This window comes from Lissotriton helveticus (assembly GCF_964261635.1).
Source record: "Lissotriton helveticus chromosome 1_1 unlocalized genomic scaffold, aLisHel1.1 SUPER_1_unloc_27, whole genome shotgun sequence".
NCBI classification, from domain to species: domain Eukaryota; kingdom Metazoa; phylum Chordata; class Amphibia; order Caudata; family Salamandridae; genus Lissotriton; species Lissotriton helveticus.
The window spans coordinates 2628125-2655868 of record NW_027611667.1 but is presented as its reverse complement, the minus strand read 5'-3'; the positions used below and the strand labels follow the sequence as shown (position 1 = coordinate 2655868).

Sequence of the window (27744 nt, the reverse complement as noted above, 5' to 3'; positions counted from 1 at the left end):
AATCGCTCATGTGGAAAAGGTCAAGTCTAATGGCGCCCCCTCCTTCAGAGAAGGGACAACTCCCTTGTTCCTATTGCAACCACGGAAATTTGAGACTATCCTGCATGGACAAGGAAAAATGGTGTTCAGGCGTCTGAATCTTTTCTGACATTATGAGCACTGATAATGTTTTCCCCCCAGTGTGGATTCTCATATGTTTAGTGAGAGTAGATTTACAGCTGAAACATTTCTGGCATTCAGAGCACCTATAAGGTTTTTCCCCAGTGTGGGTTCTTATATGTTGAGTGAGACTGATTTTTTCACTGAAACATTTCTGGCATTCAGAGCACTGATAAGGTTTTTCCCCAGTGTGGGTTCTTATATGCCGAGTGAGACTGTTTTTGTCAATGAAACATTTCTGGCATTCAGAGCACCTATAAGGTTTTTCCCCAGTGTGGGTTTTTATATGCTGAGTGAGATTGATTTTTTCACTGAAACATTTCTGGCATTCAGAGCACTGATAAGGTTTTTCCCCAGTGTGGGTTCTTATATGCACCGTGAGCCTGTTTCTGTCAATGAAACATTTCTGGCATTCAGGGCACTGATAAGGTTTTTCCCCAGTGTGGAATCTCAAATGTGCAGTTAGAAGTGATTTAAGTTGGAAATGTTTTGGGCATTCAGAGCACTGATAAGGGTTTTCCACAGAGTGGGTTAATGCATGTCGATATAGACTCCGTTTGATACTAAACCTTTTCTGGCATTCCGAGCACTGATAAGGTTTTTCCCCAGTGTGGATTCTCATATGCTCAGTGAGATAAGATTTACTTCTGAAACTTTTTGGGCACACTGAGCACTGAGAGAGGTTTTTCCCAGTGTGGATTCTCATATGCTTAGTGAGATAAGATTTACTGCTGAAACTTTTTGGGCACACTGAGCACTGAGAGAGGTTTTTCCCACTGTGGATTCTCATATGTTCAGTGAGATAAGATTTACGGTTGAAACGTTTTGGGCATTCAGGGCACTGATAAGGTTTTTCCCCAGTGTGGATTCTCATATGCTCAGTGAGATAAGATTTACTTCTGAAACTTTTTGTGCACACTGAGCACTGATAAGGTTTTTCCCCAGTGTGGAATCTCAAATGTGCAGTTAGAAGTGATTTAAGTTTGAAATGTTTTGGGCATTCAGAGCACTGATAAGGGTTTTCCACAGAGTGGGTTAATGCATGTCGATATAGTCTCCGTTTGATACTAAACCTTTTCTGACATTCAGAGCACTGATAAGGTTTTTCCCCAGTGTGGATTCTCATATGCTCAGTGAGATAAGATTTACTTCTGAAACTTTTTGTGCATTCAGAGCACTGAGAGAGGTTTTTCCCAGTGTGGATTCTCATATGCTCAGTGAGATAAGATTTACTGCTGAAACTTTTTGGGCACACTGAGCACTGAGAGAGGTTTTTCCCACTGTGGATTCTCATATGTTCAGTGAGATAAGATTTACGGTTGAAACGTTTTGGGCATTCAGGGCACTGATAAGGTTTTTCCCCAGTGTGGATTCTCACATGTGCAGTGAGAAGAGATTTCCAGCTGAAACTTTTTGGGCATTCAGAGCACTGATAAGGTTTTTCCCCAGTGTGGATTCTCACATGTGCAGTGAGAATAGATTTCCAGCTGAAACTTTTTGGGCATTCAGAGCACTGATAAGGTTTTTCCCCAGTGTGGATTCTTATATGCTCAGTGAGATAATATTTACTGCTGAAACTTTTTTGGCATTCAGAGCACTGATAAGGTTTTTCCCCAGTGTGGATTCTTATATGCTCAGTGAGATAATATTTACTGCTGAAACTTTTTTGGCATTCAAAGCACTGATAAGGTTTTTCCCCAGTGTGGATTCTTATATGCTCAGTGAGATAATATTTACTGCTGAAACTTTTTTGGCATTCAGAGCACTGATAAGGTTTTTCCCCAGTGTGGATTCTTATATGCTCAGTGAGATAATATTTACTGATGAAACTTTTTTGGCATTCAGAGCACTGAGAGATGTTTTTCCCAGTGTGCATTCTCTCAAATTCAGTGAGATGAGATTGATGGCTGAATCTTTTTTGGCACAGGTAACTTATTTCCCCAACTTGGGTTATTTTGCTTTGATTGAGGCGGGTTTGAACACTGAATTTGTTCTCACAGCACGTGTTTTTATAAGGTGTATTCCTAGAGTTACATTTAGTTTTCTCTTGCTTATATGCCACGGTACGAGTGAACCCAATTTTAGAGTCGTGCTTATTTAGATAATGTTCAGTATTTATCTCTAGAAGAAATTGTGTGTAATCTTGTTAACACTTGAATTGAGCAAAATATGTCTGGATGCAGCCCTCTAACACCTGTCGAAATGTTTCTAGCCGATAATAGTCTTTTGGTTATAGCCTCTCCGGCAGCAACTTATTTTGTGACTGAAGTTTTTCTCAAATCTATTTGTATAGGTTCTTAGCAATGCAGTGATAAGGTGTTAGTCTGATATTTAATGATTAAACTGATAAGTACCTTTTTGCACCGACGTAATGGCAGTAACTGAGAACATTAGAACATGCACAGTACTATTGTGGCTCACCAGTTGCAGAACAACAGTTGATTTTACCCTTTCTATGTTTGGTGTAAGGTGTAGTTCTGAAGACGAGGATTTATTTACATTAGCTATAGTGCAACGGTGCTCATTAAATCCATTTTTATATTTAACAGTTTTACATATCACTCCTGCACAACAGATAATGTTGAAGCCATTTACATAGAATTACAGAACAGTACACAATAAAAAGGAAACAATCTGAGATGGTCATGAACACAATAAAGTGGTGGATTTTTAAGGTTTTCGCCAGAGTAAGCAGAGTGGGTCGAGGTGTTATATCCCGAGGCAGATAGTCTCAAACTTGCGTAACTGGTTAAAAACGGTTGTTGAACAAAGGCGATTTTCCAATCTTTTGGTTGTTAGCGTGTCAGCTTCGGAGTCTTCTTTCAGAGTCTTTTCTTTGATGGTTTGCAGAAGAAACCTTTTGTTATATCTTTCTTTTATGCAGTGTGTGCTTCCTCTCTGGAATAACATGATGCTTTAGATCATGTGTGCTTTAGATGAACGTTATTCTGTCATGCTGAGGCAATTTGTCTTTCTGATAATATTTCAGATGAGGATGTTGTGATTGGTCTTTCTGGGATTATTTCTGATGCTGTGTGGACAGATATGACTTTGCTCTGGGTTAATGAAATGCTAAATTTAGAGACTTCACTTACAGGTATAGTACTTTCCTCAGCTCCCACTTCCTCGCCACACCTAGACTTTGGAAATTGTTTAAACTTAGAATGCTGGATGTCCTTCAGTTTTTCAAAATAATCCTTCTTATGGCACTAACATTCAGTTGCCTGGTGCTAAATCTTGCTTTCTTCGTCCGTAATTTCAATCACCTATAGTATTAAAATTAAATAGTTAATACATAATACATGTAAATTTCCCCATAAAAAATTTACAAGCAGAGTGTAGAATGGTAGCCTAAGAGTACTTGGATGTAGGAGTGAGGATTTGTAGAATTTCCAACATTTTATTAAGCTCACAAAGGATACATGTACCCTATGGACTTGTAACATAGAATCCCAAAGCAGAAATTAAAGTCATATGGACTGGCACCAAACAGATATTTAAAAAAGAATACTATTAATTAATTTTTAATGTAGATTTTTGAGATGGGAATTTCCCCTCCATGGACAACAGGTGTTTTCCCCTGCCCTGAGTTACCACCTACTTGTATCTGGTATCCTGACTTTTGAGTTCTGGCCTCTGCCGCACACAAATCTATTGTGTGTTGCAAGGACTATGCCTAGACCTATCCCTCAACTATGGTCCAGAGTATGAATCAAGGGCAATGAAATTAAGGCGTACTTTCATGTGTTCATTTTATTCCACCTGATGAATCATGGCAAGGTTCTCGCTGGCAACCGCGCCTCGGTGCGCTTCTGGAAACACCTCCCACTAGCCCCCATCGGGCGAGTAGCCCTGGCAAAAATGATCATTGTCCCTCGCTTACTGTATTATTTCACCAACCTACCGGTGGTGCCTCCCAGAAGTTTTTTCCACGAACTGGACTCACTGCTCCGCACCCTTATATGGGGAAATGGTCGGCATAGAATAGCCCTCGCCAAACTTAGACTATCCACCACACAGGGGGGCCTGGGTGCCCCCGACTTCGAATCGTACTTCCTAGCAGCGCAATTTCAGTGGCTCTCGTATTGGACGGCGGTAAGACATTCCGGGGAAACTCATACAACGCACGGCCCCATCCCGGAACTCTGTCGGCTGCTGCTCCCTGGCATCAAACCCTGCCGGACCTACCCCTTGCAGGTGTCCGTGGTCCGCCAATGTATGTTGGAAATTCACCGCATGGCAACGAGGACCACTTGCTACTCCCCACGGCTGCCACTAGCGGGGTGGCCACGCGGCGTCTCCTACTTTACGAGCGCCATGGTAGGAGCATGGACGGACTCTGAGGTCACAGAGGCGGAGGCACTATTTGAGGAGGGCCAGCTTCGCCAGTTCGCACAACTTATGGAGGACCTTGGCCTCCCCCCAGGGCAGTTCCTGACACATCCCCAACTTATCGACGGCTATCGCCCACATGGTGATCTAACGGTCAGTGAGCCCTGCGACACATCCCGTAATACACACTATCCTCTACATGGGGAGCGGAAGACACCTAGTCACTTGGTTGTACAAGTCCATCCGGGAACTTACACACAAGCCGCTACTCACTCTTAGGACGGTGTGGGAGGACGAGATTGGGAGACAATTACATGACCGGGAGTGGGACAGAGCGCTGGAATTCCCAAAGAAGGTGTAGAGAAACGCGCAGTTCAAAAACATACAATACTACATTTTACATAGGGCTTACCAGACCCCCGGCACGCTTCCAGCGTTTCTATCCTGACACTCAGTTCTTATGCCCCAGATGTCACTCCCCGTACGCACACTTCCACGACATGTTCTAGGACTGCCCAACCCTTCAGCCTTACTGGTCAGCCATACTTGACTTCATTAGCACCCTCACAGGCCTCACCGACCTGCATTCCTGGGAGGCAGTCCCCCTGGGGACATTCCACAGGCCAAAAACACACCAGGTGCAGTTCAGATATGCTGCGCTATCCTTGCTTCTAGCCAAAAGGAACATAGCCATGCAATGGCGCGCGCCAGCTGGACCCTCACTAGAGACGTGGGCGGGCGCAGTGAGAAAGCGGACTGCAGCGGAAGAGGATGCCCTTCGGGAGGAGGAAGCTACAGGTCAGCGCAAGCGTCCTATCTCCCAAGAATGGGCCACCCTATCCCATGAATCTCTGTCAGATCACCAGCGTGATACCCCAAGCCCCTCCCAACACGCCCCGCGCCCCGGACGGCATCGATGCCCTCATAGGGAATAATCGACATGCCCCCCGCCCCCACCCCACCCATTTCCGAATCCACCCCTCCGGCCTCCGCTCTGTTCTACCCCACTCTTCCCTCCCACAATTGTTTTACTCCGTAGATGCGCTCAGTGCAATTCGCCTGCCCAGCTCCCTTGGCTCAGTCCACATACCTCTCCCACCCCCTCCTCCCCAGTTAGTTCATTCCCCTCCGGGGCTTTCTCTTTTCTCTTTTCTCTCTCCCTCCCTTCGCAGGGACACTGCTTTCTTTACCAAGTTCCCTCACCCCACACGTAGTCGCCCTGTTTCTTTCCACCAAATTCTCCTTGCGCTCAAGCTACATCAGTTCTAAGCGGTCCATGCCCCTACTCCACGCGCCTGTGGAATATTGTATACATCTAACGGGCATGTCTGTACTATTGTATCACCTTCGTCGCATTATTATTTACTGTGAACATTATTTCCAAAAATCAATAAAAAGGTTTTACAAAAAAGAAAAAATCAGTTGTTAGGTTTTTCTGCACCTGGATGTAATCGGGTGCAGAAAAACAGGACACAATTTTTTTCCAGACAGAAAAATTAGACTGAAAAGACGCACAAGACTCTGGGTGCAGCAGAAGCAGCCAAGACTTATCCTGTTTTTTTACTAACTGGGGGAAACCCACAATTCTTCCCTCTGTTAGAAAATGCTTTCCTCTTCCCTTCCCTGCTTCTTCACCCATATCCCCCCAACCAACCACATGCATATATATTTATATATATATACCACCTGCTTAAAACAAGTGGTAAATAAAAAAAGAAAAACACTATGAAATAGTGAATGGCATGTGGTATGACAGGCAGGAGAATCTGTTCCTCGTGGCAACTCCCCAGTCCATGGCGCCAAACTAGTAACTGTACGTTACTGGGGTAAATCTACCACAAAACAATTACGTGAGATTTTTCTGCCACCCCAGTACTGTGCAACTTCTAACAAGGGACTATGAGAGGTCTTGGACCGGTCCTGTGACCTGGAGGGTCACACCAAGTGTGCCCTTATTTAAGGCAGAGGACTGTCATGGGTTTACCAGCTAGAGCGGTGGTGGCAATGCACCCTGTTGTAAGGATCAATAGCCTGATGAGATCTTTGCATCGTGGTCAGTAGAGTGGCATCCTACTGACACACCCATGTAATGCTCCATTTCTATACCTGTGCCCAGACTTTGCGCTAACATCAAGTGCATGTTTAGGGTGTTGGGTGTGCGTAGCATAAATGCAATGTGAGAGTGCGACAGAGTAAACTGCATCTCCTGCCTGCCAGTTGTGTATACAAGTGGGACCATCTATCCCTCATTTATACCCGAGTTCAAAGTCCTCTGTTACCAAGGAATAATGTGCTCTACAAAGTACTCAGGTGCCTGCTGTGACACCAGGGATGGTGTCAGCCTGACAGTCTATCTAAGTTGAAGTGACATCACCTGCAGGCTGAATTACTTAATGGAGAAGCTATGTACCTGTACTGAGGAGCCTAGAAGTCTGCTTGTCTGGTAAGAAAGGGAAGGGAGTTTGACTATCCAGTAGGAGGACAAGGCGGTCCTGGAAGAAGCAAGGTCTGACACATCCCCGGTATTTGTAGGGCGGGCCGGAAAGCCATCCAGCAGGACCAGCTAGTCTGAGGGACCCCCCGCCAAGACTCCCAACAGTTCAAGGCAGAAAATAAAACTCTACGACAACGTGATTTTTGAGGCCCAGTTGGACGATTGTGTACTGCCAACTGGTCCGTTCGAGATTGCATTTGCCAAATTCCTAACACAACAGGGTCTGAATCTACTGGCTTCCTGGAGAGCCTGTGTTGGGCTTTTAGCTGCTGAGTTTTTGACTACTCTGTGTCAGAGGCCCATGAGGGACTGCAACTACTCCAGTGTCGAACACCTTGTCTGAGCTTACGCCTGTGGTCCAGCTGGCCACAGTGTGGGCTCAATTGCTGACAGGCCAGGTGTGACTGCTACCTTGGGACTGCTGATCTTCAGGCAACTGCAAAGAAAAGACAGAGTGGGTGCCCTACTGAATGCAGCCCTACACCCAGGACAAAAGTGCTCCACAAAAGCCTGCTGGTGGGTCACTGCTCTCTCGAGTGTTCGGGCGTGCCATTCAAGTGCCGGGAAACAGGAAAAAGACCCAGACATGACTGACTCATTTTGTAAAAGGGTAAGATGCTTACAACAGAGCATATACGCATTGGGGTGACTGGAGTGACAGAACTGCACCTACACTATATTCATGATACTCCTAAATGCCCCTAGAGGGGAAGACTGTATCAGAACCGGACGCACCTGTCTGCAGCAGATGCTAATCTGGCATCCCTGCACTATCTTTTCACCCAGACTGTCCATAAAGTTGATTTCAGAGCCGCTACGCACATAGCAGGGGGAATCTCAGACCATTCGCTGGGGAAGGTGCAACTCGATGGTCCGGTTGTGCACTTCATCCTACCCCCAAGGGTTGATCCGTGATATTTAAAAGACAAGACGTTCAAAGCTTGTATGAGAGATGGAGCAGACTTCTATTTTAAGGAGAACGGGCGGCCTGTTGAATCAGCTTGCGTGCTATATGATGAATTCAAGGCAGTGATTCGCGGCCAGACACAAGCCTTGATTGGGAGAATGTCAAAGGAACGTAAATTGAAGTGCGAGGCTCAGGACAAGGAATGTGCTTTCCTGGAGGTTCGCGTGGCAAGTGGGGAATCAGTTTCTCTCCCATTACACCATGAACTGAAGCAGCACACATTAAGAGCACTAATGGAAAATAGCGTCCACTCATGCGCTGGCTACCCAGCATTGTCTCTATGATGTCGGTGATAAAGCCAATGAGTTGCTTACATGGTTAGAGAGACAAGACAAAGGACGGAACTGGATCCTTGAGGTTATTGACAACAAGGGGACGGAAATACTGGGAGAGACTTCCTGAAAGACCTGACCCTGTCAATGCTAACGAATGAGGACCGAGACGCACTAGACCAAGACCTGACAGTAGACTAAATAAATAAGCAACGGGACCTGATGTGCTCCCGTTAGAATTATATAAAATCATGATGGATAAAATCAGGGAGTACCTCCAGAGTATGTTTCAGACTGCCTGAAAATAAGGGTGTCTCCCGGAGGACCAAGGAACGTCTGAGGTGGCGGTCATCCCAAAAAGGACGAACCAGCAACCGAGTGTGGGTCTTATAGACTTATCTCCCCGCTTAATATTGAGACTAAGGTACTTGCGAACGCCCTGGCGATCTGCCTGCGGACAGTAATTGCAACAGTGGTTCATCCTGATCAATCGGGCTTTATACCACACCAGGGAACGCGCTTAAATCTCCGACACCTTAATGGAGTACCACATACAATAGGAGATTCCTTTGCTGAACCAGTAGCGCTGCTGTTAAGCTCTTGTTTGTGGCCCCTCTAGCGCGCATGGGCGTCAATAATACAGTCTACCGAGTGTTTGCCATCTGACAGGGATGTTCCTTGTCTCCTATGCTCTTCACACATGTTTGGGTTCACCAGGACCTCTCATATGGGATATTCCTGTTGATCAGGATATAATATCAACTGGAAGAAGTCCTTAATATTCCTGCTGGTGGCAGGGACCCTGCGGCTGAAGTCTAGGTGCGAAGTTAGGATGGCACTACATGGCTTTAAATATTTGGTTGTGTTCATTACAAGAGAGCACAGGCAGGAACATACTCCCGAAATTAGACAGTCTTTGCTGGGATGCCCCACACTTGCGGACGATCTCCTTACTGGGCCAGGTGGCCCTATTTGAAGTGATGACGCTCCAGGGTCTCCTGTACATTGTGCAAAAAATGTCCTTTAAGATCCCACCAGACATTTTTTTTCAAAAGGTAGTCTGAGAACTTCGGCTCCTGTTGTGGGATGGTGGCACGTCACGCTGAGTAAGGTGCAGAGGGGAGTTTATTAAGATGGACTGGCGGTCCGGAGTATTCACAAGTATTACTGGGCCACGCAGCTGGTGGCAGTCAACAACTGGATTTATTGCGGACTGTGAGGATCCTGCTTACCGGGTAGATAGATTGGCCATGAGCAAGAGAGGTTACCCCTCCCCGGTGCTGTATCGAAGAAAGTATGAGTGCACCCTGCCTACTCATACCCAAACATTGGTAAGGGTGTGGAAAGAGGCTACCAAGTATTTAGGCTGGGAAGGTAAGCTGACTGAAATTACTCCAGTGTAAGATGGTGATCTCTTAAGTGCAGCGGGAGGATTGCAGGGCTTCACAAAATGGGGATTGATTAGCTTAGAACGGCCGGGCGATGTGTGGAGGGGACAGGCACTTGTGTCCTTCACGATCCTACAACAAAAGTATAAATTAGGCGACTATAAACAGTTCTGACATTTGCAGGTGGCCACGCTCTGCAAAGTCACATCCGGGAAGGGGGGCAGTTGCCTGATGCATCCCTACTGGAGGACCTGCTGCTAACTAATCCCGGACTGAAAAAGCAATCTCAACCATGTATAGGAAGTTGATCTACAATTCTCTGGATCCCTTGGGGACGCGGAGAGCTGTGCGGGAGAGGGATCTAGGCATGCTTCGCGATGGCGATTGGGTGGAGGCCATTCAGGATGCCAGGGAGGTGGCATTTAGAACTCATTTTTGTCTAATTTAACTGCAGATACTGATACTGCCAAATCAATTACTCTGTTTACATTAAAGGGCAGCTTGAACTCAGAGCTCAACAACAGACTCGATTGAATAAATGACCTGCACACTGCTTATCTTGCCAAGACACAGGTACTTTGTAAAACTCTTTTTATTGAACTAGTGCTCAATCGATAGTGTTGACACCGAAAATACGGGGCACATTAGTGAGAGTGATTAGACCAAAAACACAAAGTCTGCAAATATAGAGTGAATGACATAGCTTGGCTTGTCCTGACACTCCCTGGCCAAATCCCACTACACAAAACTAGATTGCCCTTTATTGAAGGCAGGTAGTCCTCCCAAGGTTCTGGAGGTCGCTGGGCTGCAAGTCCATAGTTCTCCACAGATCCTCACCAGCAGAGAAGGCTGCAGTGCTCGGCTCTTCTTAGGTCGCCAGGAACTGAAATTCAGGGTCTGGGGATGCCACCTAAAATCTTGATTTAAGGGTGTTACAAGGGAGTGACAGGTAGAGGCTAATGGGCCCCTCTCATGGGGTGTCTATACCCTCTATCATGCCCACCTCCTGTGGGAAGGGGACACAGTCCTAGCCCTGATTGGATAAGCCCCACCATCTTCAAGATAGTGGGCACTACAAAGTGTACTTCACCTTGCCTCCAGCAGATGAGGGGCGGAGTTGACGGAGGGGGCGCGGGGCGCACCTCCTGTTCTATCAAAAGTTTCCCACCTGTCCTTGCACCTAAAAGGGGGGGAGGACAGAAAGATTGCTTGCTCCCTCTAACAGAAGAGGCTGGGGTCGCATTACTAAGGCGGCAAGGCCTTTGAAAATCGTTCCCACATATGACTCTGCCTGACCAGGGGGAGGTGTGAACACCTCCACCCAGGAAAGGCATTGTTATCGACCTCAAAGTGCACAGGCACTCTACCCATGAGGACAGAACACTGTCTGGTGGTAGCAGGCTGGCTCAGGCCAGTCGATGATCACACGAAGGATTGGTAGATCTTAGAGGACCCCTCTAAGGGGCACTCTGTGTGAAATATTTAATAAATCGGACACTGCAATCAGCGCAGGTTTATTATGCTGAGATGTTTGGTATCAAATATCCCATATTTCAGTGAAACCTTCATGGAGCTGTGGAACTCGTAATGACAAGTGTGCAGCCAATGTGCTTACTATAGAGCTTGCCTGGTCACTTGTAATATCCAGGAATCGACAAGGACATTGCAGGGGCATATCTGCTCATGCAGCTGCGCCCTCACAGGAGATATCCCTCAAGAAGCGTGCACTATAAGGCCTGCTAGAGGGGTGTCTTACCTACATCTCAGACAGTCCCTATGGGCATCGCATACAGGGATGTCGACTCTTCAGTTTTGTCTGCACCAAGACACACAGCTGCAGTGGCAGTATGTATGTATGTATGTATGTGTGTATGTATGTGCTTGGTGAGGGGTCCCTTAGGGTGGCATAATTTGTGGCCCTACAGGTAAACCTTTCCTAACCCAGTGCTACAAATGCTATGTGCTCATTGCAGCAGGACTGGGCGCTCTAGGGGCAGCAATTAAGTTGCTTGGCTTTTATCTACCCCTCGCTAAGCCACGTGATAAAGGCAGTAGATCAGGCTGATTCTCCTCGATCAGAAGTAGCTCTCACTATCGAAAAGGTGGAGACCCTGGTATAACACAAACGCAGACATGCGGTTGGTTAGGTTCTACCACGACATGTAGTAAACTATTCATTTATGTATCTGTAGGATTAGATTGCATTGCAAGTTAATTCTTATGTCACTATGTTCTGCATACAACATAGATTCCTCATGTGCGCCCCTGATGAAGGGGGAACCCCCAAAATGAATCGGGGCAGACTGAATTTGAATGTACTTGCGGAACAGTGGATTTTGAAAGTGATTCTATGAGAATAAATATGCTTAAACTGGAATACAAGTGGATTTTCTTCCAAGGGAAGGAGACATTGATGCACTTTTACAGGTACAAGCTGTGGAGCAGGAGACATAGACCAGATCTAGTCTGGCGCTATATAAACAACTGTAGCCAAATGCATCTACCTTCTGGCACGCGATGAGTGGATTACATAAACACTACAATAATGAATGAAAAATACACGGCATGCATAGACAAGGTTTGCTATGTAACATCTGGACTCCTGTAAACCTAAACAAACACCAGTAATCAGACACGAGGGACATCACCTGAAGCTCCTAAGATAGATTTTCCTTTTGTTTGGTATCTTGTTTTTGGGAGGTGTGTTTTTAGGATAAGCTATTTTGGGTGTATGTGGGGTGTGTCAGGTAGCCCCTGTGGTAGACAATGGGATAGAGGATAAGGAGTGCCAGCCATCCCTTCATATATTTCTCCCCTCCTATATTCACAGTCCCCTTTAACCAGTTGTCCGATTTGCTGTTATCAAGAAGTGGAGAGAGGGGAATCGGCAGGCGGCCCCTTTAAGCCGGAGCTGAGGACGGACATCAGAGGATACACACTTGAAGAAGGCGGGGGCGGAGAGCGCGTCAGGTTGCTCAGTAGTTAGTCCAGCTACGCGTGGCATGGGAACGCGAGGCGGAAAAACTAGCGGGGAAGACCGGAAAGACAGAGAAGGACTAACAGCCTTACGAGAGAGAGAACCGGAGCCCAGGGGAGGTCACAGCTTGTCGGCGAGCAGAACACCCGAACCTGGCGGAGGAGGGAAAGCCGAAGCAGAAGACCAGACCTCACTGAAGGACACGGAGTCACCACGCCATGGCCCCGGAGGGACATGGCTCTTCCAGGTGCGTGGGCGTCTTCGGGGCTTTTGGAAAGGGGCTGAGTCAAAGAGGGACGGGAGGGAAGGCTGAGGGGTGAAAGGGACCAAAGGAAAAGGAAATAAGTGAGATGGAAACAAAGACAAGAGCAGAAATCATCGGCAACTCTTTTTGTTTTGGTTGCTCCAACCTCTACACCCTCCCTTGACATTTATGCATAGCTATTATTTATCCCTCACATCCTCCCTTGACTAAACCATAAAGCAAAAACACTTACCTGGGTCTTTTCCTTCTGTCCGAGGGACGACGGCGGCCGAGGCTCACCTAAGGGACTGAAGAGGAAGACCCTGTGGGAAAGAAGAATATAACAGAGACAATCAATCATTGTGATTTCCTGTAATACTAATAAAAAGTACATACCAAGAAATTATTCAATGCAGTGTGCTCCCTCTTGACCGACTCTTCTACAACGGGGAGCTACATACTTTCCCTACAGGGAATGGGAGACAGAAACACAGAGACCAACAGACACACACAGACACACACACGGGAAAGCATAGTAGGAAAACGCTATATACAGTTTTTATACGCTTGCATATGTACAATGTTTTAGAAAGATGGTGGAACAATTTATTCTGTTCAATGTGCTTATTTTGCTAATTACTTTTATCTGCTTCTATTATCATTGCAGTTCGGGTTGGACTGTTCCCATAAGGCACAGGGTCAAGACTGATTCGCATATGGCCATGTCTGAACTGGGGTGGCATGGTGAGCAAAATAATGATGGATTTACCCAGATCTCTTGATTTAGGGTGAATGTTTTGATTTGTTCTGCATTCCGTCCATCAATTGTGTGTCTTTTGCATTATTATAATTGCAGCACATAAATTCTTTACAAGAATTACGATGGTTAAATTAATAATAAAAATGCTAATGTTATGTTATTTTAATTTGATATCGCACACGAATTACCCCTACGCGGAAACTACTTTAAGGAGAAATTTAGGATTGGTACGTAGAACCACTCAAGCTTTGTGAAGTTGAAAGGAAGGCTCTTGTATAGGTAATGCCTGAAGTTCATCAACTCTCCTTAGTGAGTTTATCGTTCTGAGGAAAGCAACTTTCCATGATAGGAATTGTAACGGACATTTGTGCATTGGTTCAAAAGGTGGGCCCATTAGCCTTGTAAGGACTATGTTTAAATTCCACTCTGGAGCAGGGGGAATACTTGGGGGTATAACCCTATTTAATCCTTCCATGAAGGCTTTAATCACTGGTACTCTGAAGAGAGATAGGTGTTGTCTATTTTGCAAGTATGCAGCTACGACTCCCAGGTGTAAACAAATGGATGTGTAAGTTAATCTGCATTGCTGTAAATGCAACAGATAACAAATGATGTTCTTCACAAACAACGAGAGCAATTTGACTGTGACCTGGTTCGATAGGAAACACCTGATTTCAGAGTGGGAAGGATGACATAAAATCACGTAGTACGTAACAATTAAGACCGATATAATTGCTAACAAGATGCGGGTTGTAGCAGTGCAGAACATCGGACTAAATTGTCAAGAAGTTTACACGGTCAATTCAGCAAGAGTGGGCAGTTTGCCAAGTAGGATGGTGTGACAATCGTTTCAGCATATGTCACGGTAAGCCTAATATGATTGAAGTGGACTTAAGGGCAGGTAGAAGTGAAGGTTGTTGCGATGACGAAATTGAGCCTCACAGATACAGGGCAGTGTATTATGAAGCAGGGTTTTGTTAAAGATAGGCAATGGCTATTGAGGGCATAAGAATAACGCCTAGGAACAGGTAACAGCTTGGGGTGGTGAGATGACGCAAGGTAGCGCCACATGTATGGGGCAGCATATTGCAAAGTATGATTGTTGTTTGGCAAGAGGGCTAGCTACGGAGGGGTATAAGTTCAACGCTGAGTGCAACTTGATGACTATCAAAATGTGGAGTGCTATTCTGTTTGCAGTTTCATGGACATTTTTTGTTTGTGTACAAAACATATTAAGAATGTATATATTTTAAAGACATGTGTGTAAAGTACGTTGATGGTAATGCACATGAATTTGCTTGCTTTTTAGATGCCCCTGACGAAGGGAAATCTCCCGAAATGCATTGGGCTTTTTAATAACAATAAAAAAAACGTGACATATGGCAACCACCTCTCCTGTGTTTTTGGGAACGTTTCATCTTGGAAGTAGAATGAATAAAATGGATTGAAGCAAATGAAAAATGGTTAAAAAGAAATTGAGTAAAAAAGGATTAAGCGAAGTAAAAAGAAGAAAGCATTAATTGATTGGATTAATTCATTCACGTGGCTGTGCAGCCTACATGGGATCAGAAACTTGGTTCCTGTTCTGTCTTTTATCTGCATCTCATGGACTCCTCACATTCCTCTCGAGAGAAGATCCTGCCTCCTCCTCATTAGTGTTGTTTCAGTAACTGCTTCTATCACGTGTTCATGTTTCATTGACTTGTATTAGGAGAAAAGTGCATAAAAATACATTGTGTAGCATTAGCATTATATACTCCAACTTGCTTTAGGGTGGATGCTCTCGCCCATTGCAAAGACAATTGTGACTTGTTAGTTTGCTTGGCCTTTTGCTATTTTTGCATTAAATGTATGATAGATGTGTTGGCCTCCCAATGTGTTGTGTTTTATTTTACATAGCACAAGAGATGCTGAGGAAAATGACAGTCCAGTATACACATTCTTCATATAAATCAACTCACAGTATACTGTTCTGGAGGTTCAGTCCTAAAGACATTATCTCTAACTGAACACAGGCACCCTAGGAAGCATGTGCTTTTCAAACCAGTCGCCCTCTGATGCGGCGTCCTTGCTATTGGACAAGTCAATATATACTGAATTTTAGGAGGGTTACCGTATCTAGTGCACTCTGTTAGACAGCGCTCACCTGTGGTAGCAAGATGTTAATAGGCACCTTATCACCTATGCACGATGCAGGGCATTGAGTTATAGAGCTCCTCACGCTGTGGAGAAGATTAGGTCACATTTACTCGTTTTTCCATATTTGGTCCTGATGAAGTGCCACCTGATTGCTCCATGACTACACAAGGCATGAAAAACGTTGACCTGAAGTATAGACCCCAGCTTACCAGCAGGTCCATAGGTGATCGACACTTTCACACAGTGATAGGGGCCATTAGTTCCTCAATTTCTCTGCTACTGTTTTGAACCTCAACATGGACCAGGATGATCACATTAACTATATTGCGGCAACTGGTCGATAGTTGATCTTATATTCAGACTTTCACCAATCTCACATCTTATGGCACAACATCCTCTGTCCTTCTATGCTCATCCGGCGTACTTAATAAAAGATCTCCAACAAAGTGCCTTCTTGTGGTGCTCGCCAGGCATTGTAGCGCCGGCCTGGTGAGGAGTATAGCCCAACGATGAAGCATGTCACCTTCAGGTGAGTGAATGCAACTTGTCTTAAAAGCACATGCTTCCTAGGGTGTCTGCGACCTCCGGAACAGTATACTGTGATTCGATTGTGTTTTATTTTAACAAATGTACATAGCAGATATTGGCGCTTGCTTGTTTCACAGAAATGACCGGATACCTGCCTCGGAGCGCAATTCTTACATACGAGAATGAGGTTATCATGTTGCTGCTACAAGCTCCTTACCTGTGCGAGTTATCGGGAACGATGCGGGGGCAGACCCAAACCAGCCATACGTGGAGATCAATGACAAATACTGAACAATGAACAGAGCTTCTAAGCAGGTGACCAATACTTAATTGACCCTGAAAATAAAAGACACGTTTTTAGTATTCTGGTGACTCATGCTCATAAAAAACAAAGGTTATAAATTCAATATTGTGTCAAATACTTAAAAAATGAAACTGGATGTGCTGAATCGGATGTTGCCCCAGGTCACGCGTGACACCTTCCACCACTATTGCTTATGGAACTGGGGGAATCAATCTCTTGCCTGGCAAGCAAACGCTAGGATCGAGGCACAAGAGGAGTCTTGCAGGTCCACGCCACGCCAAATAACTTCATCAACAGCGACCGCCGCCACCAGGCACGCCCCCGCCACTCCGGGACTTCAAATCCCGGCAGCCTTTGCAGCGGCGCGTTCCCTGACGCGCTAGACGCGCCAGGAGGGGCTACAAATTCAGCGAGCCCTCAGCGTCGCGGGACGCGAGCGGGACGCCCGGGCAAAGGGCGGGCCCTCTACGGCCCTCATCGGTCAGAGGAGGTCAGGTCAGGCCCCCTCACTTTCACATCGACCACCAAGCCCTAAAGGTCAGGATATTTTACCATCACAATACTCTACATTTTATGTGCACACTGACTCTATCCCCTCGACAATATACAGTATGAGGAAAGGTTTGAAACCCGGTAGAATGCCTGTTTTAAGATCTAAATCTAAACTAAAAGAACCCACTCCCCAACCGGTTCCTACCCTCACTGCAATCGACATCATGTTACAACAGACTATAGGGGTTGTATCTTCCGCAATTGCTAATACTGAAAGGAGGTTATCTTTGCCACCAACTATATTTTTGTCAGACTCTCGGGAGGTAGCAGCCGATCCCCTGGCCCTATCTCAGGATGCTAACGATGAGCTGGACTTAAGCCTCGGAGTCAGCGCCTCGTTTGCCAATTTTCCGTGTGGTCAACCTCTCACTGAACAACCAGGGAGCTCACAAGATACTCCACCTAACCTAAGCCCCACAAGGGAGGATGGATCAACAAGTAACTTATTGCCAGGAAAAGAGAGTATGGGTCCTATAAATAGCAAACCAATGTCAAAGAAAAAGCCCAAAAATATTATACAGAACCATAACTTGGTGTCTCCCGCTCCCAACTCCGCATCTGGCATACCGTGTTGGGTAGTAAACATGGTAGCTGATCTAAAATCAGATCTTGAAGCCACGATTATTGCCCACATAAAGCCTTTAATGTCTAAAATTGATAGACTGACATCACTAATCAATACCAGAGGGATTGGCTCCAACAAATCAAGTGGAAATATGGCAATAGTTACCCAAGGAAACTTGAAAGGGGTGCCATTGGGAGAAACGATTAGTAAACCATCAAAAGATGACCCCATTAAACCTAAACTGCCTCCAGCAACCACAGGAGCAAATAATCAACGCCCGATTCAAACTGGGGAAAAACCTGCTGCCACTCCTTCAAATCCTAACACTAGTGGCCCTATTCTGGAGACGCAACAGGATTTGGGTACTAGAAAATCGCCCAACCAATCAGCGAAGGGTGTGCAAAGCACTGGTAAAAGTGCCACAATAGCCTTTTCCCCAACCAAAAAACAAGAGCCAGCAAAAAGACCAGCTCGCTTTAAGACAATTAATTTGCCACCGGTGGCTTCACCATTTGTGGTTGTGTTAACGGGTGTTCCACCTCTCAAGGAGGGAAGAAGGGAATCCTTTGTTGAGCTGAGAAATAAATGTGCACAGTGGCTCAAGCTACATAGACCTTTACCCCAAAACATGTATGGTGAAATACTCGCAGTTAGAAGAGGAGAGTGGGTTGGAAGAAACACTAAAACCATAGCAGGGGACGTTATAACTGTTAATTTCAGGGATACAGAAGTAGCAAATTACATATGTAAGGCACCCAGTAGTGGACCCAATACCCAAGTCCATCCATTTCCTCTTTCTTACTTTTACCCTGTGGCACCAAGACAACAATTTCCGAGATTTGGCTTTCCAACCAATAGGGCCCATACATATGTTCCCCATCATACTATCCAATATCGCCAGCCACCCTGGCAAGGCCCCCCTGAATTCGACCCTTCTTTATCCCAGTTTGCACATTGGAACAGATTCTGCGCCCTTGATGAGGTAGATTGACTCATTTCTGAGGAAACTACCACCCCATAATTGGACTTGGACTGGTGCGAGGAGGAGCGCGCGCCGATTGTATTACAACCCACGTGCTCTAATCCTCTAACCACGTTAGTCACTAGTTTAACCCAGCAAACATCCTCTATGCTGGCAAGTGATTGCCTGGAAGCCCAAATCCTTACTGAAACTAACAACTATAAAAGTAAACCCGCCAAGGAACCAATAAAAATTCTTAGTTGGAACCTTGCAGGTATTCATAGGAAATTGGGCCTGCCTGAATGGAACGACTTGGTTGAGGCACACAAAATCTGCCTCTTCCAGGAGACCTGGAGTATGGAACCGCTCCATCGGGTAGGATTTGTAACCCATTTTGTGCCTGCTGAGAAAGCAACGCACGGGAAGGGACGTCCCTCGGGGGGTCTTCTTATTTGGATAAGCATTTCCCTTAACTGCTGTATAACATCTAGGCAGGTTAATAGCCCAGATATATTAGGGATCCTACTAACTAATCCTAGTATGGGCTTATCCCTTGCCATATATAATATCTATGCCAGAGGCACAAAAAATGGGTGTACTTCTATGGTGATTTCTGATCTTGAAACACAACTTAGAGATCATGTGGAAGCTGACCATACCTTGGTAGCAGGTGACTTCAATTGCACCTATGAGCCACTCCCTATGGAGGACATTTCAGACCTAGTTGAGGAGGACAGCAGATGGGGTATTCCTGCACTTACTATCCCCCCGATAAAAAGATGGTCCCGTAGCGCAATACAGCTAAATGCACTGACACTAGAGTTTGGTTTAAGAGCTACGAATGATCGTACAACTTCAGACCGCCTGGGTGCCCATACGTTCAACAGAGTTGATCATTCCTCAAGGATTGATTATATTCTGTTGGACCTAAAACTCTGGAGACTGGTCCAAGACATGGTAGTTACACCTACTGTGGAGAGCGACCACAACTCACTTTCCCTATCTTTAACGAATCCCTGGCTTAGCAATGCATCTGTAGTCTCATTTAACTGCCCACACACAACTATTGTTTGTTCCTGTGGAAGACGTCTAAAGTGGAATAAAATTGCCACTGATGCTGCCAAGCTTTCCACCATAGACGAATTACTTATGGCCTCACAAATAGAATTAGACAACACTAATCCAGCCTTGCTAATCGAAAAGGTAACACCTATTTTCGAAGCAGTTGTCAAGTCCATAGGGGAAGTTTTTTGGGTAAGGGGCTCTGCAGGGAGGAACTCGTCTCATCACAAACCCAGGGGAAAGCATGATTGGTATACTCCAGCATGCAGACGGGCAAAGTCTCTCTTACTAGAGGCCGTTGGTATACTCCAGCATGCAGACGGGCAAAGTCTCTCTTACTAGAGGCCGTCAAAAGTAAATCTCAATCCCTGATCCAGACAGCCAGGAAAGAGCATAAGAGCACACTGGCACACGCAAAAAAAGAGTGGGAAGAGGAGTACTGGTTCACTCTTAAAGAAGCTAGCCTCAAAAAAGATCCAAAATGTTTCTGGGATACAATTAGAGCCAGAAATAGGCCAGATAGTGATCTTATCACATGCAACATCTCAAGCCAGGCGTGGGTTAACCACTTCTCAAAGCTATACTCCCGACAAGATGATCAGACTTCTATTGAGGCTCCCAATGATGCTGAAGGGAGGGTTGTGGCCCTAACAATGAATCAAACAGACTGGGGTATTTACCCCGAAGAGTTTGACTTCACAATAAAAGAAGTGGAGTATGCCGTAAGCACCATCATGCCCCAAAAAGCCGCTGGCCCGGACGGTATTCCTGGTGACCTCTTGAGATGAGACATCCCAAAGTGGGGGAAACTTATTCACTGCTTACTTGTTGCCATCTGCAGGGGTGCTCCGATCCCTTCACCATGGAAAGGGGCAGAGGTTGTCCTCATCTTTAAAAAAGGCGCCAGAGAAGACCCGACCAACTATAGGCCCATTAGCCTGCTGGACATTAGTCAAAAAGTAGTCGGCAAGGTTCTACTGGTCAGAATACTGGACTGGATAGAAGAAAATAAAATCCTTTCTGACTACCAGGCAGGATTTAGAGTGGGTACTGGGACAATCGAACAAGCTTTTAGGCTGATGATGGTGTATTGGAAGGTCGTGGTTATAGGCAAAGGCAGTCTTTATCTCGCGTTTATCGATTTAAAGACTGCCTTTGACCTTGAACCGAGGGAGACCCTGTGGAGAGTCTTGGCCGATATGGGGTTGCCACATCATATACTTTCATTACTGGTTAGGCTCCATGATAATAGTTTTGCCCAGATTAGGTGGGGTTCGGGAGGAGAAAAAACTAGCAGTATCCAGGTTGAGAGGGGGGTCCGCCAGGGATGTGTCCTAGCTCCCACCCTTTTTTCCCTTTATATCAACGGGGTGGTTGAGCACCTTCGGGAACATCCTTCAGATGAACCATCCCTGGCTGGAGAACGTATACCTACCCTTCTCTTTGCGGATGATACGCTCTTAATATCGAAAACCCCAATAGGTCTTCAAAGGCTTTTTAACAACTTCCAATCTTTCTGCACTGAACGGGCCTGGTAAATAATACGGGTAAAACGAAATACCTTGTGTTGAACCCCCCAAAAAAATTAGCACGCCCTCCAACTCTGAATGCTGAACCTTTGGAGAGGGTAGAAGTGTTTGACTACCTCGGCATTCGCTTATCCCATAAAATGCAATGGACCCCACATTTGGATAAAATGTTATTGTCCCATAAGAGGATAACAGGAGCTATTTTGAAAGAACAACGCTCCTGCGAAATCAGACCAATAGCTGTTGTCCTCGATATTTATGTAGCTAAAGGGGTCAGTTCTGCTCTGTATGGGGCGGAGCTATGGGGTTCATCTATTACCAATGATTTGCCAAGATCTGAAAAGAAATTCTGTAGGGCGATTATGTCACTCCCTCAGGGTACCCCTACGGTCCCACTAATGCTGGATCTGGGTTGTCGCCCTATTGACGATTTAGCAAAATTTCGCCCACTCCTATTATGGGCACGATTGTGGCGAGTGCCCGAACTTAGTAAATATGCGCAAGGCCTCGCAGAAATTATGTCTTTATCAGGGTGGCACAAAATTAAATGGCTGAGCGACATGAAAACCTTGCTACTTAACTTGGGTCTAAATGATGCGTGGGCAAATAGATCTTCTCCCCCAAAGGCAACCCTTAAGAAACTTTATTGGAACTGGATTGCGTTACAATGGAATACTAATGCTTCCTTGGGCAGACTTACTGAAGATTTTCTAAAGTTTAAGGACCTACCAAAACGAGAACTTTATTTAGACGTTATTGGAAAACCTTTTGATAGGGCACTTTACTTAAAATTTAGAGCAGGAACATTGCCGTTGTACGCTTTTTCCGCACGATGGAAATTGCCTGCACAAACTGCAGAGCTTTGCCCAGCATGTCTAGTTAGACCAGAGACAGTGGCACATTTCATGTTCGAATGTGGAGAGTATACTTTACCCAGGAAGATATGGCTTAAACATCTATGCCGCCAACTGGGCACTAGGTGTCACTCAGATGCAATACGCATACTAATGTCTGATAGCCGTACCACCTATGTTTGTGCTCTTGCCAAATTCTTATCATGGGCTTGGTCTATCCGAGCCAAAAGGCTTAAATCAATTGTTTAATTCTTTCTTAAATAATTTATGATGTGATTTTTAAAAAACACTGAATTCCTTTTTAACTGTTCATGCATAGATTCTTTTTGTACTTTGTTTATTTTTGGCTCTTCTTAATGTATTCATGAATTTTATGTGAAGCTTTTATGATAATTTTTTTATCGAAATAAAGCCTTTTTGACTTGACTTGGCTTATGGGACTTGTAGTTTTGTTTTTCTCATTAAAAGGATGGTCTCTAAAGTCCCAGTGTTCTAAGTGATGTTGGTTAAAATCAGAGGCCTGACGGAGGATGAAGCATGACACTGCTCTGCTTAGCAGTGAGATGACTGACAGTTCCCCAGCCCTTCCATTCTTTGACAGACAGAGGCTCGTCAGTTGTTCATATTTCTTTGCAACGAGAAGAAAACTCTTATTGCAGCTTCTGTCAACTGAAGAGATAAAACCCCTGGGCGTGTTTAATTTACTGACAAACATGAACAATTAAGAACATGAGTTTCTGGAAAACTATCAAGGACCAAATCAGAATTAGCCGCCCTTCACACCCAGGAATTCTTGAGGCTTTGGAGAGGATGAATTGCACGTGGCATAAGAGGAACACTACATCGACTCAAAGCTCACTTTTCAGGGATGTACTGAAATGCCAGCCTCATGGCACACTTAGCGAGCTCTTCACCTCCTCCTCCTCAAATTGTTGACCAGCTAACAGGGCAAATGAGACTGCAGCAAAGCATCGCTGGCTTGGTTCCACACCGGACCAGGCAAGGTGGCCAACTCCATGCTCCTCCAAGTCAGCAAGCACTCTGGTCGAGCCAGTCCTAACCCCACATGATTGTTCCCTATCACAACTATTTTAATGGTACTAAGTTATGTTTCTGCTGGGTCAAAAAGTGAAAGATTTTACTAGGAAGAGCTGAAAGAGAAATCATTACGTTTTTCAATATTTCTGAGTCTGCCACAGTACACAGGAGCATTATTTCCCTACAGCAGCAAATCATGTATGTGCCCCGTAGAAAGCATGTTTGAATGAAACATGGAATGCATTGCAGCCAAAGATCTGTGGTGCAACATCATAGCAGAGTGCAAGATAACATGTGTTATTATTCCAGCAGAATGAAATGCCATTCCTAATGTGTACGTCATTTTAAAGACTGTGGCAGGAAATGTATGGCCAGTGTTGTTCTTCTGCCAGTTAATAGACTAGCACCATTATTGTGTCAGGAAATAAAATACTATGAGAAATCCTACTCTATGGCAGGGTGCTGCATGCCACTATGTTGCAGGTTACTTCCAACATAATTTGATTTATACATACATACTCCAGGGTGCTGCCAGCTATAGGGTCTGCACACAGCAGTCTGGAACCACTCAGGAAGGAGGTAAGCTCTTTATTTCATCTTAAGCCCTTAGGTTACATTCACAGCCTGATAGATCCGGAGAACTTTATCTTCGCTCTAACTGCGCCGAACAGATAGACGTAGCCCATCATAGACTGTGTTGTGTGCTGGGTGATGCCTAGCATCTTATTATCGTTGGCGGGAGGATGAAGCTCTGATAGGAGCTACTACAAGAAGAGCAGAGAAACAGGTCCACAGATCGCCACAGAGCGACAATTGCCCAGAAGCTAAAGAAAGAACTCTGGAACAGCAAACCTCCTGCACCCTGGAGATTCTCCAGGGTAAGCAAATGATTGTAATGAAATGCAAACTGCAGCATTAAGGTCACACACTACAACATCCTTCCCTTTAAACCAAAGGTAACAACCTACAAGAAAAAACAAAACAAAGAACAACAAAACTAGAAAATGCATTTTCAAATGCTGCAAAAGAGAAACAGTTAATACAAATGAACAATATTAAACTTTGTTGGTACCTTAGTAATGTGCTTACTTCTCGGCTTCACTCCATCTGCAGCAATAACGCTCTGAAAGGAGAAATTACTGCAGTGAGTCTCAGAGTCTTCAGTATTACTGGTCTTAGTCATGAAGACTGTGGTGTTGGAAGATAGCGCGTCCTCCTTCACCCGGTCTACGACTTTGCAATATTGTCTGTAAATCTGCATTAATCTCTTGTAATATATAATAAAATATTTTGAGGCGCTTCACTCTGTGGCTCTTCAATTGGCCATTTTATAAACAACTTACACTCCTTCCACAAATCTCTTGGGACAACAATTAACAAATTTAAACTCAGCTCTCGACCACCCCGCCTGGACCGACAGGCCTCATCTCACTGCATCCCTCCTGGAGAGGCCCCACATTCTATGAACCACCCAAACACAGGACAGGCCTCACCTCATCTACACCCCTGGACAGGCCTCACCTCCTCTGACCCCTGGACAGGCCTCACCTCCTCTGCACCCCTGGACATGCCTCACCTCCTCTGCACCCCTTGACAGGCTTCATCTCCTCTGCACCCCAGGCCTCACCTCCTCTGCTCCCCTGGACAGGCCTCTCTTCCTCTGCACCCCTGGACAGGTCTCTACTCCTCTGCACCGCTAGAAAGGCCTCACTTCCTCTGCACCCCTAGACAGGCCTCTCCTCCTCTGCACAACTAGAAAGGCCTCACCTCCTCTGCACCCCTGGACAGGCCTCACCTCCTCTGCACCCCTGGACAGGCCTCACCATCTCTGCACCCCTGGACATGCCTCACTTCCTCTGCACCCCTGGACAGGCCTCACCTCATCTGCACCCCTGGACAGGCCTCACCTCCTCTGCACCCCTGGACAGGCCTCTCTTCCTCTGCACCCCGGGACAGACCTCTCCTCCTCTGGACCCCTGGACAGGCCTCTCCTCCTCTGCACCCCTGGACAGGCCTCGCCTCCTCTGCACCCCTGGAGAGGCCTCAACTCCTCTGGACAGGCCTCTCCTCCTCTGCACCTCTGGACAGGCCTCACCTCCTCTGATCCCTGGACAGGCCTCAGCTCCTCTGACCCCTGGACAGGCCTCAGCTCCTCTGCACCCCTGGACAGGCCTCACCTCCTCTGTCCCTGGACAGGCCTCACCCCTTGCACCCCTGGACAGGCCTCACCTCCTCTGCACCCCTGGACAGGCCTCTCCTCTGCACCACTGGACAGGCCTCACCATGTCTGCACCCCTGGACAGGCCTCACCTCCTCTGCACCCCAGCACAGGGCTCTCCTCCTCTGCCCCCCCCTTGGACAGGCCTCATCTCCTTTGCCCCTCTGGACAGGCCTCTCCCCCTTGCACCCCTGGACAGGCCTCTCCTACCTGATCAGAAACCTTTCCAGGCTCTCTCCTCCCCCTGGGGGGCTGGGAGGGGTCTGTGAGAGTCTGAAGATGAACCACCACTGGGGGGTCTGTAGCTGGAGGTCACTGCTCACCAGACAGGGCTCCTTCCTCCTCTGCAGCAGGCTGCACACACCAGGAGAGGCCGGAAGTGATGTCACCATCGCTACCTGTGCTGTCTCTGCCACCGCTGACCCGGAGGAGGAAACTCTTCTCCCTTTATGTGCTCAGTGGAGTTCATCAGCAGGCGAGGAGCGCCCTCTGGTGGCCGCTGACGGAACCGCCGCCTCCAGGCTCCAGGAGTGAATACATTTCACACAAACAAGCAATTTATACCTGTAAAGACTTGGAATTTCGGATGTCACAGACGGGAATGGTTTTAAGGGTCAGACAGGTCAAGTACAGGGCCTCACACTTGGTTGCTGCTGTAAAAAAGTATTTATAGCTTCACTTCAGGTGAGCATCTTCCAAACACTGATGTAAAGGACTTGAGAGTGTTTACAGAAAGGTGACAACTGGCAGTGGCTCTGTATTTCAATGAATACATCTGTACTTCAATGAATATATCTGTATTTCAATGAATATATCGGTATTTTAATGAATATATGAGTATTTAGGTCAGTTTTGCAATTAAACTGGACAGCTTATTTATTCTTTTAAATAATTTATTTGCAGTTTTTCAAATCCACAACGTGCTGGATAGCAAAGTAAACAGAGAGAAATACCATGGAGTTAACATGCTAATGACAAGGTCAGCTCGTCATGGAGTGCCCATTCATTTCAATGGAAATTTACAGGTAATCGTTGGACATGCCATAGCATCCAAGTGGTTAAGACACCAGATCAGTGACAATGAGGCATAGGTCATGTGTCAAAGTGACAATTGAAGGAGCTTATTTCTAATTTTCCTGTGTCTGTGACTTTTTCCTTATATTTAATACGGTTTTATATCCTCGAACAAGATTGAATTGTAGGTTCTAATTAGGTTTTGAGTTTCTGGTGTAAGAGCACAACCTAAAATATTAAGACACCGGCCTCTTCCAGGCTTTGTTGTTTTGTTTACAGTAACCACCATCCTCTCTCAACAAAGATTCACTGACAAAAAATAAAGCAATTTATCTTTGAAACAACTCATTCCTAAGATAGAGATATCAAGTATGAACCAGAAATTTCTCACACAGTTTGCATTGTATCATAAAAATGAGTGGGTGTTACAGGTCTGAAGAACTGGGGAGGGGCATTTGAGTACTGGAAAATATTCTACTCCTTCACATAGGCCCCTATATCATCGTACGCTCGTCATCAATACACCACTGATTAGTGAGTGCGTCAACTCTTTGTAGCATTGTCATGCAAGCAGTCTTGAATGTCTCGACAGCAACATTAGTTCGGACGTGCATACATCAGAGCTCTCAAACCTCACCCATCATGAGTGACACTCACACATTTGGAGGTCGGTCTGAAGTGTCACTCAAACCTGGTTCATTCTTCCAAAACATGGGGATTAACTAGAACTTCACGCGTGACTATTCGGCACAGAGCAGACCCTCCATCCCACATTTTAGTGGCAAAACTTATATTTCACCATGAGTATTGCACACAGTTCAGTGGAATGTTAAATTGAATGTCAATTTTAGTGAGACTTGGTTGTTAATTTGATCACTTTACATTTCTTCTGATCATGTCTATAAATTCAGTAATGTCTCTTCCTTTGGAATTGTCAAAGTCAAATGTTAAGTGACACCACTCCCTGTGTCTTTTTTAAATACCTAATTTTTTTATTGACTTTTCATACACAATGAGCATTTAACAGGGATTGAAGTTTATCAATTCAGCAGAGTCCAAGACACTGTGTAAACTAGAACTGGTGAGACGACATGGAAAAGAGGAAAAACGATAAATAAAATAATATCTCCAGATAGAGGTGATGTGTCCTACAAGATCCCGCAGAAGATCAGGGAGGGAGGACGAGGGGGAACAGGAGGGGAAGGGACATGGGAACAGGAGAGAAAAGTCAGGGTGCCAGGACCCATGGCACCCCCCCAAAAAAACAACTCCCACTACGAAGGCCGTAGCCAGCTTACTCTTACTATGGGGAGTTAAATCATGGAATATTGACATTTTGTGAAGCAAGGTCTGACGGGCCATGAATTGCGGTGCCACTCCTTGGTTG

At 45.7% G+C, this 27744-nt stretch overlaps 1 protein-coding gene across 1 annotated transcript; it reads right to left on the bottom strand.

Moving 5' to 3' along the window:
- On the bottom strand, positions 1 to 25705 carry LOC144805812 (uncharacterized). Its single transcript, XM_078672290.1, has 5 exons — positions 25554 to 25705; positions 24198 to 24248; positions 16478 to 16596; positions 13087 to 13156; positions 1 to 3425 (listed from the first exon to the last, which is right to left on the bottom strand). The coding sequence occupies exon 5, from the start codon at positions 2033 to 2035 to the stop codon at positions 71 to 73; it is 1965 nt and encodes a 654-aa protein (XP_078528416.1). The 5' UTR covers positions 2036 to 3425; positions 13087 to 13156; positions 16478 to 16596; positions 24198 to 24248; positions 25554 to 25705; the 3' UTR covers positions 1 to 70.
- Between the last annotated feature and the right edge of the window lie 2039 nt (positions 25706 to 27744).

Coding starts and splice junctions, on each gene's coding strand:
- LOC144805812 (XM_078672290.1), bottom strand. CDS start 2,035: ATGCACACTGGGAAAAACATCTCTCAGTGCTCTGAATGCCAAAAAAGT.